This window comes from Sus scrofa, chromosome 4 (assembly GCF_000003025.6).
Source record: "Sus scrofa isolate TJ Tabasco breed Duroc chromosome 4, Sscrofa11.1, whole genome shotgun sequence".
NCBI lineage: Eukaryota > Metazoa > Chordata > Mammalia > Artiodactyla > Suidae > Sus > Sus scrofa.
Window position 1 is genome coordinate 93,281,611 of NC_010446.5, and position 15,912 is coordinate 93,297,522.

The following is a 15,912-nucleotide window of genomic DNA, read 5'->3' on the forward strand; positions in this document are numbered from 1 at the left end:
CCCCTGGCTAAGGCATGTAACTTCTCTGAGCTTCAGCTTACCCTCCTGGCAAATGGGGATAATTAATGTTCCCTGTCTTCTTCTCATGTGTGCGGATCTCTCTGGAGAGAAACGGGATTGGTCCTTGGGGGTGACAGGGGAAGCAAGCACACTGCAGGTTTAAGACATCAGCACTGAAGTCCTTAAATAACAACTGCCCATCATCTTGCTGCTAATAACGACCCACTTCGTTGGAGGAAATCCCCACTCCCTTTCTCTGGAATTGCCTAGTTATATCCTAACCCAGCTCCCGCCAACCCATCATCTGCTTGAGGATGAAGCCAGGCTCCCTCCTCCTCACCCCTGTGTCTCACAGATTCCATATGACCTCAGAAAGTCCTTCAAAAGTCTGACCCACATTCTTCGTGTTGCAGCTCTGCTCCCTTCCCTCCATGTGCGTCCTAAGAGCACAGTCCTGAGTCTGAATCTTCGATGACTCCGAAGCCCCATCACCTCATCAGGCTTGTCCTTCTGAGGTTGACCTTACCACTGCCACTGCTCAGAGAGAGAGAGGGAGACAGAGGGACCGAGAGAGGGACAGAAAGGGAAGTCCCAGTCTGGACTGAGGGCGTGGAGAGGGGATGGAGATAAGACAGCAGCAAGGACCCAGACACAGAATGACACAAATACTCACCGCACCCCACCACCTTCAGCTGCCTGGCTTCCGGGGGTGGGGCGACCGTCTTACGGCTTTCCATGACGCGAGTCCTGCGAGAGGGCTGGGGCTGTGGGTGAGGCGACATTTCCTGCCCCCGGAGGGGCTGGGTGAGAGGAGGGATGACTTGCTGAGTGTGCACACCTTTTGAGAGCCCGCACACACACCCTGCTCTAGGGGCTCCTCTGCTAGGCTGCCCCCATGGAGCTCCCCCTGGCCCAGATAGGCGCCCAAGGTAAGTGTGAAGTTGGAGAACGTGGGTGGGGGAGATATCAAGACCCCCCCCCATGATCCCTGCTCTCTCCCCGCTGGCCCTAGCTCCCACTTTAGGGCCCAGAGCTGGCAGGGCTGGCTGGCAAGTGGCTCACAACCCCTGTTACTCCTCGGGGGCTCCGGGTCCCCGCAGCCCTGAGGATAAAGATGACAGAGTCTGCTGAGTGCTCCTTAGAGAGGAGGGGAGGGCAACGGGAGGAGGAAGGGGGACAAGGGGCAGGGGATTCTGGGCCAGAAGACAGACCTGCCCTGAAGAGATCTGCCTCCCTGCCCAGATTTTGGGACGTCGGGCCATCGGAGGGCTGGCTGGCTTCCCAGCTCTCCTGCCCAGCACCCAGTTTCTCTGACAAGCCCCTCTGCCGCCTTGGCCCTCTGCACCCTCTTGGCTCCTTACTCCTCCCTAAGAAATCACCTCAGCATCCCTCCTGCATCTCTCCTGCTGTCATGACTGTCCCTGTCCTAGGGGCACTCCCCAGTCCCCCAGCGAGAGGTCCACGGGGTCCCTCTGAAGGGAGGAATGGGCAACAGAAAGGCCGGCCATCACTGAGAAAGCTCTCTGTGCTAACAGGGAGTCGAGAAGCCCCCGCTGTAACCTTCAGCACCTTCCAGCCCATGGACTTGAACCGCCGGAGCTGCCAGGGCCTGGGTTCGCTTCCGGGACCCAGACTCCAGGCCCCGAAGGCCGAAGAAGCCCAGCCCAGCCCCAGGGCCCCGACTGTCCACGTGGCGGTGAGTCGGAACCTGGGGGGGGGCAGCTCCCTCCTCGGCTCCCACTCTCCCAACTTGAGGACTTGCAGATAGACAAAGGCCAAGGCAGGAATGAGCTGGGGCTGCCGACAAGGCCAAGGGTACAGAGGGAGGGAAAGGAGAGGGGGAGGGCCTCCTTCAGGTGCTGAATGGTCCACTCACTGCTCCTCTGTCCCTGGGGAGCTCAGGGTGTGTCCACAAGTGACCAGGGTACAATGATTTGAGTTCCAGAAACTTGCACACCTGCAGCTCTGTCCATTGCCTTCATTTGGCCAGGACAGCCTTATCTCAGTCTTTCTCTGCCCTCCTTTCACTGGGAAATCTGCCCAGCTCGGTCCCTCCTAATGGAGGGTGAGCCCTCCCTCATTCTGGCCTCTGGAGTTCCTTCCCTTCATTCCTTAGGCCAGGGAAGGACTTTCTGTCCATCTGGAAGGCCTCACCTCCCGTTAAGCACAGTTTAATAGCTCACAGCTACTGCACCAAAAAGGCCCACAGGCCCCAGACAGAGTGGAAGGAAACTCCCTGGAAACAAAAACAGCTGGAGCTGGTGTCCCCATTGTGGTTCAGTGGGTTAAAAACCCAACTAGCATCCATGAAGATGTGGGTTCAATCCCTGGCCACGTTCAGTGGGTTAAGGATCTGGTCTTGCCGAAAGCCGAGGCATAGGTTGCAGATGTGGCTCAGATCTGGCATTGCTGGGGCTGTGACGTCGGCCTGCAACTGCAGCTTTGATTCAACACCGAACCCAGGAACTTCCATATGCCTAATGAGTGGCCCTAAAAAGGTAAAGAAAGAAAAAGAAAAAGAAAAGAAAGAAGAAAAAAAAAAAAAAAACAGCTGGAGCTGAAGAAGAGATTTAAGTTAGAACTTTCTGGGCAATTACACCCTAGAATAGGCCACTGGGATGAGGGGTGACTTTCTCCACATATCCAGGAGGGGCTAGGTATGAGAAGGTGACAGCTGGCTTCATCCAGGAGCCAGCTGCCACCTGGCCCGTCAGGAGAAGGACCACTATTCATGGCTTCTTCCCCTTCCTTGAACTCCTCCTCTATCCAGGCCCCAGGCGCTACGTGCAGCCCAAAAGACATTGGGAAGGCTGAAGAGATGCCTAGAGAAGAAGCCTTGTCCCTACAGGCAGAGACTCTGGCTTGGTTCCAGAAGACCCAGGCCCATGAGCTCCTGCAGCACGGGGAAGCCCCTGCCTGGTTCCACGGCTTCATCACCCGGAGGTGAGTCACAGAGGAAGAAACAGGCTCAGAGAAGGGCAGGGGGCCAGTCCTGAGTCCTGCGGTCAATCAGGAGCAGATTGCAGCTACAAGCCCAGGCTATGAATTCTGGAGGTTCAAAGGCTGTTTACTAGGGTAGCTCTCCTGCGGGAGATCATTGGAGAGGCTCCAGCGCAAGCCCCCATCCTATGCCTCGGTTTGCCCCTTCTAGGCTCAACCTTCCTCCTGTCTCTGAGGCTTCTCATGTTCACAGTTTCCACCTCCGCCTCAGGCTCTCTCTCCATGCATATATATATATATATATATTTTTTTTTTTTTTTTTTTGGTCTTTTTGCCTTTTCTAGGACCGATCCCGCGGCATATGGAGAGTCCCAGGCTAGGAGTCTAATCAGAGCTGTAGCGGCCAACCCACGCCACAGCCACAGCCACAGCCACAGCCACGCGGGATCCGAGCTGCATCTGTGACCTACAGCACAGCTCAAGGCAACGTCGGATCTTTAACCCACTGAGCAAGGCCAGGGATCGAACCGAGTCGGTTCCTAGTCGGATTCGTTAACCACTGAGCCATGTCCGGAACACCTCCATGCATCTTTACCTCTGGCTCTCTCCAGCCCTCTCCTCTATCTTCCCACCTTTGCAGTTCCTCCCTCCTCCTCCACTTCTCAGCTTTACTGTATCCCTGTGTTCACCTCCTCCAGCACCGGCCACTGGTGATTTTGAAATCTGGAAGTCTACTCCCATCCCTGTTGCTGTGGCCACAGCACTGTGCCCTCCACCCCCACCCCCCGCCCCGGCCCCTCCACCCCCTGGTTGCTTTTCCAGGATGAGGCCAGAAGGAGGATGCTGGGCTGGGAGGTCTCCTGAGTGGGACCTCTGGCCTCTGTCCACACCCAGACCCCGCAGCGAGAGTGCAGTACCCACATCCTCTCTTCCACCTTCACCCTTCTCTAGCCACTTAAGGCCACTTGGCGGCAGGTTGGGGTCTCCTATGAGAGCCAGGGAGACAGGGAGTGAGGCTGGAAGAATCAGAGCAGCCTTCCATGTCTTTTCTGTCACCCACAGAGAGGCCGAAAGGTTGCTGGAAACAGAGCCTCAGGGATGTTACTTGGTGCGTTTCAGCGAGAGCGCCGTGACCTTTGTGCTGACTTACAGGTGCGGGGCGGGGAGGTGCGCACGCGGACAAGGAGGCGGGGCTTCTGGCTAAGCGGAGGGTGGGACTTGGTGCTGACTCACAAATAAGGGGCAGAGAACTTCACGCCCAGCAGGGGCGGGGTCTTTACGCTCAGCCCCCCGGGCTACTGAGGATGGGAGAGCCTGGCGCCGGGCGGGGAACGGTCACGCCGCGTGCTGATGCCCTGGCCGGGAGGAAGGAGCAGATCTGATTCTGACTGGTGCCCTCCAGGAGCCGGACTTGCTGCCGCCACTTCCTGCTGGCCCAGCTCCGGGACGGGCGCCACGTGGTGCTGGGCGAGGACAGCGCCCACGCGCGGCTGCAGGACCTGCTGCTGCACTACACGGCGGGACCGCTCAGCCCCTACGGGGAGAAGCTCACCGAGCCCCTCCCCCGCCAGGTACGCCGTCCCCACCCCGGCCTTGACCCTGACCCTGAGCCCAGAGACCCAGGCCAGCGCCCCTCCGCACGCAGAGCTCAGGTTGCAGGACCGAGACACAAGGCACTTTCCCATTAGGACGGATAACCCAACCACGCCTCCCCTGCCCTTCCGGGCATGCCCTTCCAGAAAGATGCGGGCTGGGGGAAGGGTCCTTGCCAGACTAGCCTAACCACTCAAAGACTGGAAGGTTGGAAGTGGCCAGCTAGGCAGACGGGTCCTTGTGTTTCTGTTTTGTTTTGTTTTTAAATTAGGAGATATTTACTGAGTACCCAGCATACACCGGGTGCTGGCAGGCCCTGAAAGTAGAGTCATGGACAAGATAGATGGGTGTCAAACCCACAAAGCTTTCTTAGCAGCAGCAAAAACAATTATAGGAATCAAGGCTCACCTTTCTTCTGTCTCTAAGGCTTCTCGTTTTCACAGTTTGAGTGTGATGAGAGAGGAAATATAGAATGGGGTGCCCTTTAGCTCACTCAGTGGAGAGCCGCATCAGAGAGGCCCTCCCCGCGGAAGTTCAAGCAGTTCTGAGGGACAACTATGTGCCATTCATTTGTCTGGGCACTGGGGAAATAGTAAACCAAACTGACCAAAATATCCTTATCTCACAGAGCTTTCATTCTAGTGAGAGGAAACAGACAGCAAATGCATAATACAGATAACAGAGACTACAGAAACTGGGAGTGACAGTGTTGGGGCTATTTTAATAGGGACATCAGGAAAGTCTACTCTGGTAAGGGGACATTTGAACAGAGGCCTGAGGGAGGGAGTCATGCAGCCAACTGGAGGAAAAGCATCCTAGGTAGATGCCACAGCAGGTGCAAAGGCCCTGAGGTCAGAGGACCCTTGAAGTGTGTGAACAAGACTAAGAGCAGTGAGATAGAAAGGTAGGAGATGAGATCAGAGGGGTGAAGGAGAAGGGCCCTGTAGGCTCTTGTGTGATTAGGTGTTTTTATTCTGAGTGAGATGGGCTGGCACTAGACAGATGCAAGCTAAAGAAGGACATGACCTGGAGTTCTCGTTGTGGCTCAGTGGTTTAGTATCCCTGAGGATGTGGGTTCGATCCCTGGCCTGGCTCAGTGGGTTAAGGATCTGGCATTGCTGTGAGCTGTGGTGTAGGTCACAGACGCGACTCAGATCCTGAGTTGCTGCGGCTGCGGCTGTGGCTGTGGTGTAGGCCGGCAGCTGCAGCTCCCATTCAACCCCTAGCCTGGGAACTTCCATATGCCGCAGTTGGAGGCCATTACAATGCTTTCAGGAGGAAAGATTGCAGCCTGGACCAGGTTGGTAAAGGGGAAGAAGGGGTTAGGAGGTGAGACTCTGGGTCTGTTTGGAAGATGGAGCGGACAAGGGTTTTTGCAGAATTGGATGAGGAATGTGAAAAGATGGAGTTGTCCTTGACTGAGATGAGGAAGATTGTAGGAGGAGCAACACTGGGAGAGTCAGGATCTGGAATTCAGTTTTGATAGTCACAGTTGGAGAGGTCCGTTCAGTATCCAAATGCAGATGTCACGTAGCCAGTTGGAATACATGGATCTGGAGTTTAGGACAGAAGTCTAGATTGGAGTTCAACATTTGGGAGCCATCAGCATGTAGATGAAATCTCATCTGCCAGGAGCAATGAAATATTCAGGAGCAATGAAATCTCACTCAACAATGAGTATAGATGGAAAAGAAAGGAATACCACGTCTCCAGCAGAGTGTGCAGAAATGAGGGGGAACCTACAAAGAAAATTAAGAAGGAGCAGCCAGAGAGAGAGGAGAAGAACCAGGAGAGTGATGCTCTAGACAGCAAGCAAAGAAAATACATCCAGGAAGAGCAGGTGCCAGTGGGTCCAGGATTGACAGTTGGATTTGGCCAAGATAAGGTCACGGGTGACCTGGGCAAGAAGAGTTTCCTGGAGCTTGACTGGAGTCAGTTCCAAGTGTGCCCTGTGGGACTATGCCTAGGGTGACTCTTGGGCAGAATTGTTTGAGGAGGAGACAGAGACCTGAAGATTCCCCAGCAGTGGCAACGGGGTGTAGGGAAGTCTGGAGCTGAGAGGGCTTAAGGCAGAGCTATCTGAGGCCAAGCTCTATGACTGGGCCTCAGCGGGTCTTGTCACTCAAGTTGTCTGGAGTTTGGGCTTCATCCTGGAGCAATGGGCAGCCACCAAAGGATTGCCAGGGGAACTTCTGCAGGCTCAGTCTGCTCTCAGAGTGGAGAATGGGTTGGCAGGGCAAGATGACACAGGCAGAGAAATTAAGACCTGAACCAGGGAGTTCCCTTCGTGGTGCAGAGGAAATGAATTCTACTAGAATCCATGAGGATGCGGGTTTGATTTCTGGCCTCGCTCAGTGGGTCAGGGATCCGGCTGTGAGCTGTGGTGTAGGTTGCAGATGCAGATCGGATCCCATGTTGCTGTGGTTGTGGCACATTTGTGCACCCACGGATAAATGCTGAGCTAAAAGAACACCTAATGTTGGAGTTCCCATTGTGGTGCAGCAGAAAGCTATCCGACTAGGGACCATGAGATTGCAGTTTGATCCCTGGCCTTGATCAGTGGATTAAGGATCCAGCATTTCCGTGAGGTGTGGTGTAGGTTGCAGACACAGCTCGGATCCCATGTTGCTGTGGCTGTGGCGTAGGCTGGCAGCTGTAGCTCCAATTGGACTCCTAGCCTGGGAACCGCCATATGCCATGGGTGCGGCCCTAAAAAGTAAAAAAAAAAAAGAAAAAGAAAAAGAAAGAAACACCTCACGTGGGAAGAAACCCTGTAGGGCTCATGTCCCCTGAGGCAATGTCTCTGTCCCTAAAATATCTAGCTTATAGCAGCATAAAGTACTCCCCCGGCACCTGCAGAAATAAACGCAGGCACAGTAGTCTTGAGGATTTGTCCTCATGCTGGAAATTTTTAGGCCAGACTTCTAAAGCCTTGGGGGGTTTTTTGGGTTTTGTTTTGTTTGTTTTGTCTTTTTGCCTTTTCTAGGGCCGCTCCTGCAGCATATGGAGGTTCCCAGGCTAGGGGTCCAATCGGAGCTGTTGCTGCCAGCCTACACCACAGCCACAGCAACGCCAGATCTGACCCGCATCTGCAACCTACACCACAGCTCACGGCAACGCCAGATCCTTAACCCACTGAGTGAGTCCAGGGATGGAACCTGCAACCTCATGGTTCCTAGGCAGATTGGTTGACCACTGAGCCAGGACAAGAACTCCTCTAATGCCTTGTTGCAGTTTTATAACCACAGGCACAAATAGCAACTAGTCTTGCCCTGCGTTCCAGGTGAAGTTAAGTTTAATGCTAGATATGGCCTGTGAACAGAGTTACTGCCCTGCCTCTGGTCCCCTTGTCACCTCCATCCCCTCGTCCTCACCCGGGAACCCAGCGTCTGCCAAATTTCTGTGCTCCCCCGACCCCATTCTCCGCGTGGACCAGAATATTCTGCCCTCCTGGATCCCAGGCCCATTCCGGCCCACCACCCCGCCTGCACCAAGTCCCTGAGGCCTGCTTTCTTCCCCACAGACTCCTGAGCCCGTAGGACTGTCCCTAAGGACTGAAGAATCAGACTCTGGAAGCAAAAGCCAGGACTCACAACCTCAGTACAGTCCAATTCTCAAAAAGGAGCAGAGCGCAGCCTTCAAGCAGAAAGAGGGGGCCGGAGAGCCAAAGGAGGTATTGGGAGGGAGGGGCTGAGAGAGAAGGCAGGGTCTGAGGGATGGGAGGAGCCTGCGGGGAGGGGAGGGGCCAGAAGGGAGGAGGCGGGGCTTATGGGGGCGGAGTCTCAAGCTGGGCTCCTGCTTCGGATCTGCCAGGGTTGCTCTGACCCACTTCCCCTCCCCGCCCGCTTTCTCTCCTAGCCCACCCAGCCGCCCAGGCCTAAGCCTCGCATCCCCGCCAGACCCCACCTGCCCCCCGAAGTCTACACAAGCCCCGCTCCGAGACCCCGCCCAACCCCGCCCCACAAGCCCTCCAACCCCATCTACCACGAACCTGACGAGCCCATAGCTTTCTATGCCATGGGCCGGGGCAGCCCCGGGGAAGCCCCCAGCAACATTTATGCCGAGGTGGAGGTGAAAGTGCCTGATTCAGGGGGTGAGAGCCCGCCGCGCATCCTCAGGCACGAAGTCCTACGGAAGTGCCAGTCCAGGCCTGTCCTAGGAAGCCAGGTAAATGGGGGTGCGGGGGGAAAGTTAGACCACAAGGAGGACTTTCTTTTTCTTTTCTTTTTTTCTTCTTTTTCTTTCTTTCTTTCTTTCTTTCTTTTTTTTTTTTTTAGGGCCGCACCCACGTCATATAGAGGCTCCCAGGCTAGGGGTCCAATCGGAGCTACAGCTTCTGGCCTCCGCCACAGCAACGCAGGATCCGAGCCGCGTCTGCGACCTGCACCACAGCTCACAGCAACGCCGGATCCTTAACCCACTGAGCGAGGCCAGGGATTGAACCTTACAACTTCATGGTTCCTAGTGGGATTCGCTTCCGCTGCACCACGGTGGGAACTCCAAGGAGGACTTTCTGGAAGCTCGATTGGGGAGGGTGAAGAGGGTGTTCAGACTGGATGTCTGGGTCAAGGTTAATGCAGGTCAGAGGTCTAGGATGAGATGGGAAGGACAGAGGGTCCAGGCTGCCAGCCACCCTCTTCCAGGCTCAGATTTGCTCCCTCTCCTCTGCCTGGAGTTAATAGGACCTGCCTCCCTTATGTCAAGTCTCCCCCTCTGCTTCTTAGAGAAAACAGAGGCCCCTTAGGGCCTCCTCAGCCTTCCCCCACCTGAGCCTGAGTCCCTCTCTCCTTGCTGGTCCTCCTCAGACACCTGAGACTGGCCCCACCCTGTACCGGGAATCCTGGCTGAACTTGGGCCTCTTCTGCTCTGGCCCCCTCCCCCTCAGCCTTCAGGGCCCTGCCTTGCCAGAGAAGTCTGGAATCCCTGGTGTCACCTCAGCTGAGCTCAGGGGAGGGGGCGCCTGCACTCCCCTCTTTCTGCACCCTCCTCCTCCCCATCCATCCCCCCACCACACCTGCCCAGTCTTCTCACTGATCAGTTCACATGAGCATCTTGTTTCACGGGATGTGTTAGACCCACAGGCTGCTCCCAGCCTCTCCCTCTGCCTCTGCCCCCCCTCCTCAGGCCCTTCCCCACCCTCCCTGCTGGTGTCCCCTGTTTCCCCCTCAGCCCTTGTGCTTGCTCACACTAACTCACACCCCTGCCACCTATTGCCATCCTACAGCTGATGTCACAGTCCGCCCCTCCATGCAAACTCCTCTCCAAGCTTTTCCTCAGCTCCCCAGCATCCCACAGCCTCTTGGACTCGGTGTAGCCAACACTGTTCTCCCCCTACTCCCCCCAGCTGCTTCCTCCTGTGTCCCCTATCTGATCTGACAGCTCTCCAGCCACCCAACGATTCAAGCCAGAATCTCAGGGCTCCCTTGACATCTCGCCTCTCCTCACCCTTACTCCCCTGTAAGCCACTGATTCCTACTGGTTCTCTTCCTGAATATATTTTTCCTTTCCCCACTTTCAGCCCCCATCATCTCTCATCAGGTCTTTTCCAAGACCTTTTTTTTGGTCTTTTTAGGCCTGTACCCACAGCATATGGAGATTAGGCTAAGGGTCTAATCAGAGCTGTAGCTGCCGACCTACACCACAGCTCACGGCAACACCGGATCCTTAACCCACCAAGTGAGGCCAGGGATCAAACCCACAACCTCATGGTTCCTAGTTGGATTCATTTCCACTGTGTCATGACAGAAATTCCCCAAGACGTCTGATCTTAAAGGACATTAGCCTGCAGAAATGAGGTCTACACCTCATGCTGCGGGAGCGGCCCTAGAAAAGGCAAAGAGACAAAATAATAATAATAATAATAATCAGACGTCTTGGCCCTTGAGGGTGCAGGCAGGCCTAAGGGACCTAAAGGCAGAGAGTGTGACCTGGGACCATTCTTCTCTTTGCAGAATCCGGGTAGCCAGCAACTGCATTCTCAGAACTCTGTGGCTGAACCAGGCCTTCCTCTGCCCCATCAGCCCCTGCCCCGCTGGGGGCACACCCTCCCCCACAACCTTCCTAGGCAGGTGCTTCAGGACAGAGGACAGGCGTGGCTCCCCCTGGGGCCTCCTCAGTAGCTGGTGTCTGAGCTGGGGGAGGATAACTCGGAACAGCGGGTCCAAAGAATCTCACACACACACCCAGGCGCCCTTCTCAAGAAATGTGGATGGAACAAAACCGTAGGTGATCAAAGCTAGGAAAGACTTTAACCATCATCTATGGCAAGATTGGCAAAAAGGTGTCACCTCGCATGCCAACTCCCATCCATCGATTGTGGCTGCCTAGAGCACTTCATTGGAAAAGATGTTAAGGTCATATCCCATCTCAGCAGAAAAGAACACCGTGATTGATTCGTGATGTCTGCCGTGGGTGAGAGAAGGAAGAGGAGCAGCTTCTCCTTTGCCTGCCTGTACCGATCGAGTCCAGCCCCCTTACTGTGCAGATAAGGAAATAAACCCAGAAAGGGATAGTGGCTTCGCCAAGGTCAAGGACTGGAACTCAGGCTTCCTGATTCCTCTGTGTGGTGCTCTGTTCCGTACCCCACACCCACTAACTTCTCAACAGGAAATGTCAGAGGTTTCCTCAGATAGGAAATCTGGCTGCTTTCCAGAGCACTGCTCAGGGGGCCCTGGGGGCTGGTGCCCCTCTTCCAGATCCCAGCTTAGTCCCGTTCCCCTGGCTGGTCTGGGCTCCCACAGAGAAGCCTGGAAGTCAGACAAGCAAATGTGGAGTCTGCCTCCTTTTAGGGACACATGCACTTGTTTCCCCCCAAGGCCCCTTGCGAATCCCCTGGCTCGATGCTTGCCTCTAAGCAGTGGGCTAGGAGGACCCTGCTGCATCCCACTGCCCCAGTTTCTCCTCCTGGAGTCTGATTTCGCTGGTCCTCCGAGCCTTTAAGTCTGGGCCCTGGTCCAATGCTGCTGTTGTCTGAGGAATGGTTTGGCGAGAACAGATGTTAGAACTTGTTTGTTGATTCTTGTCTGGCTAATAAATCATCACCAACCACCTCCCCCAACAGGGATTCAAGTACTCCAGGCTCCTTCTGTCTCTGCCTCTGACTCGATTCTATTGTGAAAGGCAAGTGGTTGAATGACCATTGCAGAGAGGGGGAGAAGGGTCGGGGGGGTTGAGGACACCTGGGCAAGGGTCACAGATCTGTGGGCTGGAGGCTGGGGAGACACCAAGGCAAGGGACACAGATCTCTCTCTGCTGAGTATTTCTTCCCTAGCTGGGGTGGGCTGGGCAGCTAGCCAGCAGCAGAGGGGTGGCTCCATCACCTGGGGGATGCTGGGAAAGAGAGGCAAGGAGGGGAGTGATTGAAAGGTAGTCCCTGCACCACCTTCCCCAACCACCAGGCCAAGCACAGGACTGGGCCGGGAAGGGTGCACCATTAGGCTGTGGTGTGAGCTCCTTGGGAGAGGATGCAGAGGCTGCAGTGGCTTCAAGCCTCTTGTGTCCTCCTAGATTTCTGGGCTTAGGCTTTCTCTGTCCCTCTTGCAAGACTTCCTCCTCTCTGCCCAGACCCACTTCAGGGCCAGCCTCCTGCCCCTGTGGCCAAGTGCCACATTCTGGCTTTCAATCACCCAGAAGCATATGCCTTGGGTCCTATGTTTGTCTCAGGCTGGGAGCTCTCTGAGGCAGGGCTATTTCTGCCCCGAATCAGCCTCGGAGCTCAGAGACTGTTCCCCACCCCTCGGAGATGCTTAGGGGGCTTCTGGGTACTCCTATGGTCCCAGACTGTTCCTACACTCATTCCTCTGAGGGTTCGGTCAAGATGGTCAGTGCCCATGGGGGACCCTCTTCCTGCCAAGGGCCCTGGGTACTTGCCTGAATCACAGAAGTTCCCCGGCTCATTCCCTGTGCCCTAGGTGCGGCCACCACCCCACCACCCCCAGCCTGATGCAGGGCCAGCTCCGGTGACTAGTGAATTCCCCTCCTTTCCACTCCAGTGCTCATCAGCTTAAGGAGAAATATGGTTGCTGAGTCAACAGAGTTGGGGTTCCACTTCCTTCGGTCTGTAGGTCTAAACTCCCTCCTGAGCAAGGGAAGAGGTGGGAGGGAGATGGGGGAGGGGTGGGAGCAGATGGCTTTGGGGGAGGAGAAGCTGAAAGTGCAAAAAAGGTCTAAGATTAGACTCAGGGAGTCACCTCGTGGCTGATTCCTTGTGGCAGGAGAGGAGGCAGAAAAAGGAGTTTTGCCGTGTGGCAAGATCTGGAAATCAGAAAGTCAGAGACAGGATTTCCTTAGACTTTGGGACAGAACAGGATGGGCAGGTGACAGAAGGGGGGCAGAAAACACCTTGTGACCCACTTGGTGTTTCTGAAGGGGCAAAGCCTGTTAGGAAGGGCCAAGTGGGACCCAGGGAACCTCGCCATCCCTCTCCAGCTCCTCACAGCTAGAGGGGACTCACCGGAGGGTGGGAGGACCCAGATGATGGCATCATGGGGAGCTCTGGGTTCCTGTTGGGGCTTTTTGCTAACAAGCCACCCAACCTTTGACAAGGAAACTTCTTTTTTGGGCCACTGTTCCCTACATTCCTTTGAAATGGACCAATGCCTTATGTGCACACAGGGATGCTCTGCAGAGCAGGTGAGACCATGCAAGGGAGGGGCTTGGCAGAGCAGGGCTGCCAGGGCTAGAAGGGACTTCAGACCCTTTGTGACTGACTTCCTTGTTCAACCAAATAGGAAGCTGAGGCCTAAAGAGGGGAGGTGAGAGGGAGCCGGGGGTAGTGAGAACCAGATCTGGTCATCCAGTGTCCCCCTTATCCTATGAGGCTCCTCCCAGGCCAAAGGCTAAGGCCCCAGTTCTCCTGAGGGCTCCAGCTACAGGCCCAGCCTTGACCCAACCAAGGTGGTGGAGGCTTCCTTCTCGCCACCACAACCACGGGCACCCCCACACCATCCTGCTGACCTCACTCCCAAGCAGAGGCCTGGGGCTGCGGTGAGACCTCGGGATGCAGAGGCTGAGTAACGAGTACAGGAAAGGGAGCCTGGGCCACAGTGCTGAGCAGGTCGCTCTGTCCTAGGGGAGACCACTCGAGCCAGGAGGGAGAGGGCCCCTTGCAGCTGATTCAGCTTGGCGTGGTTATTCCACCTCTCCCGACTCATCCAGTCCCTGCCTTTCTCTGCCTCAGCCGCCTATTAGATTGGAGTCTCCCATCCTGAGCCCCAGATCCCCTTCAGAGCCTGGGGAAAGCATTGCTGTGAAGGGTCCAGCTTTTTCCTCTGGATCCAGCCCCTTCGGCATCATGGCTGACCCCGCTGCCCCTTTTATCCTATCAGCTCCTTCAGCAGTCTCAGTAAGTTTCCCTGTAACTTCGGCTCAAGAAGGCCAGGGCCAGGGCGGGGGTGGGGGAGTTGAGAAACTATTGACCTGCCCCCCAGCCTCAGCTGTCCTGACTTATGAGCCTATTCAAGGAGGGCTGGGGGGCCAGCCATCACTGAGGTCCCACCCTCAACCAGCTCTACTGGCCTTAGAGTGTGTCCCCACCTGAAGCAAAGCTGAACAGAGGGAGAGGGGGTGAAAAAAGACTGGGAGCGGGCAGCAGAGCATTCCAGCATCCTTGGCCCCACGGAACTCCACAGTCTCACAGACTGCAGCACAGTACCCAGCTGGGGTGAAGACCTGGCTGGGTCCCTAGCAGGGGGCCAGAGGCCTTAGGGTAGGAGTCGAAACCCTCTCCGTGTGACAGCTGCCTTGTCATCTCTGCAGTTCCTAAGTCTGCTCCTCACGGACACTGGCTTCCTCAGCTACACTGTCCTGGTCCAGGCAGCGCTGCCCTTGGCCTTTGCCCCAGCTCCTCCAACACCTATCAGGGCCATCTGGATCCATTTCTGACTAAGCCCCCTCCTCCCTTTACCCCTCAGATGCCAATGTCAATTTTAGCCATTCCTTATTCCGCCTTCCCTTCCCCTCATCCCTGTCTATCCTCTTTCCTGTTTATCGCAACTTGAGCCTGCTACCTCAGGAAGCCCTCCCCAATAAAGTCTGTCCATCTTCTAACTCGTATTTTTCTTGGTGACTAGGAAATTCCAATCTCCAAATAAAATGTCATCTTTGGTAGCAATAAAAAGTGGCTTTAAAAAAATGGCTTAAGACTACTCACAGAGAACCAAAGGAGATGAGAGGAAAGCAGCTAAAAGATCTGGCTTGACCCTGTCCATTCTCAGAGACTCCAACACCCTCCCTGTCCACCATGTCTTGCCCCCCAACCCAGAGCACTCCCATCACCATCATGATGCAGACCCCAAAATGAGAATGTTGAAGAGCTGAACCTCAGGACCGAGGCCACCTCAGGAGGGCAGGGCCGCGTCTATGCGTCCTGGATGCAGAAAGAGCATCTGCCTCCTTGGGACCTGCCTTCTGGGCCCTGCTGAGCCTACCTCACCACCTCACTTCATTATGACACCCCAGAGGGGCACTCTCAGCCCTGAGTGCCTCTGTGCATGGTAGAAGTGATGAACAGGCCAGGCTAATGCTCCCTGCTGAAGGCTGGCTGGATGCATGGACTTGGACGACTACAGCTCGAGTGTCCCTGTGGGATGCAGGAGCCCTGTCTGGCTCCAACCCGAAGTAGGTCAGATTTCAGATAAGCGGGTGGTTTTCCTGTAAGCGCTGAAACCCTCCTCTGTACTTAATGAGAAACAGACTCCTCGACTTACCCCGGCCCACAAGACCAGGAGCCTGGTAAGATTCCTCACTTCCTTCCCATCCCCAGGTCCTCATCACACACCCCTGCAAAGCGCCCCTCTGGCCTTTACCTCCCTCTCCATCACCAGGACTGTCAAACACCAGTTTCACTCAGTGTCTTCCCTGTTCAGAACCTGCAACAACTGGAGTCAGGCCTCATTGTCCAGTCAATGCTCCTCTGCCTGGCATTCAAGGCCTTTCTTCTTGCAGGAGTTTCTTTAACACTCCTTTCTGCAGGAAGCCACTGCAGTTAAACCCTACTGGAGTGCCGGTTCCCCTCAGCAACATGTTTCAGCAGGGGTCTGCACTAGGATTTGCATGCTGTTTTGTGACCGCTACATGGTACCTTCCGTCTCTATGTGAACCTTGCCCCAAGGAGGAGGGATCGTGCCACCTATCTTGTGGTTCCCGGGCATCACAGTGCCCTACAGCTACCTCTGGTCCACAGACCCTGCCAACTCCCTGCCCCACCCACCCACTCAAGCTGCCCCTCCCTCCCAAGAAAAAGGCCAGGAGTCCAGAAGTCTCTAAGGAGATCTGTGTAGCCCCCGAGCTCTATGCAAAGCTTCCGAACCAGACCCGGCTGATGATAACAACCAGTATAAATTTGAATCATCTTTAGGGACAGGCATTTCACTTTTTCAT

The 15,912-nt window shown here is 55.4% G+C and overlaps 1 protein-coding gene across 1 annotated transcript; it reads left to right on the plus strand.

Moving 5' to 3' along the window:
* Positions 773-11,604, plus strand: SH2D2A (SH2 domain containing 2A). The gene is made up of 8 exons (XM_001929530.6): positions 773-929; positions 1,536-1,696; positions 2,771-2,943; positions 4,003-4,092; positions 4,343-4,511; positions 8,057-8,206; positions 8,392-8,700; positions 10,485-11,604. The coding sequence occupies exons 1-8, from the start codon at positions 896-898 to the stop codon at positions 10,650-10,652; spliced, it is 1,254 nt and encodes a 417-aa protein (XP_001929565.3). The 5' UTR covers positions 773-895; the 3' UTR covers positions 10,653-11,604.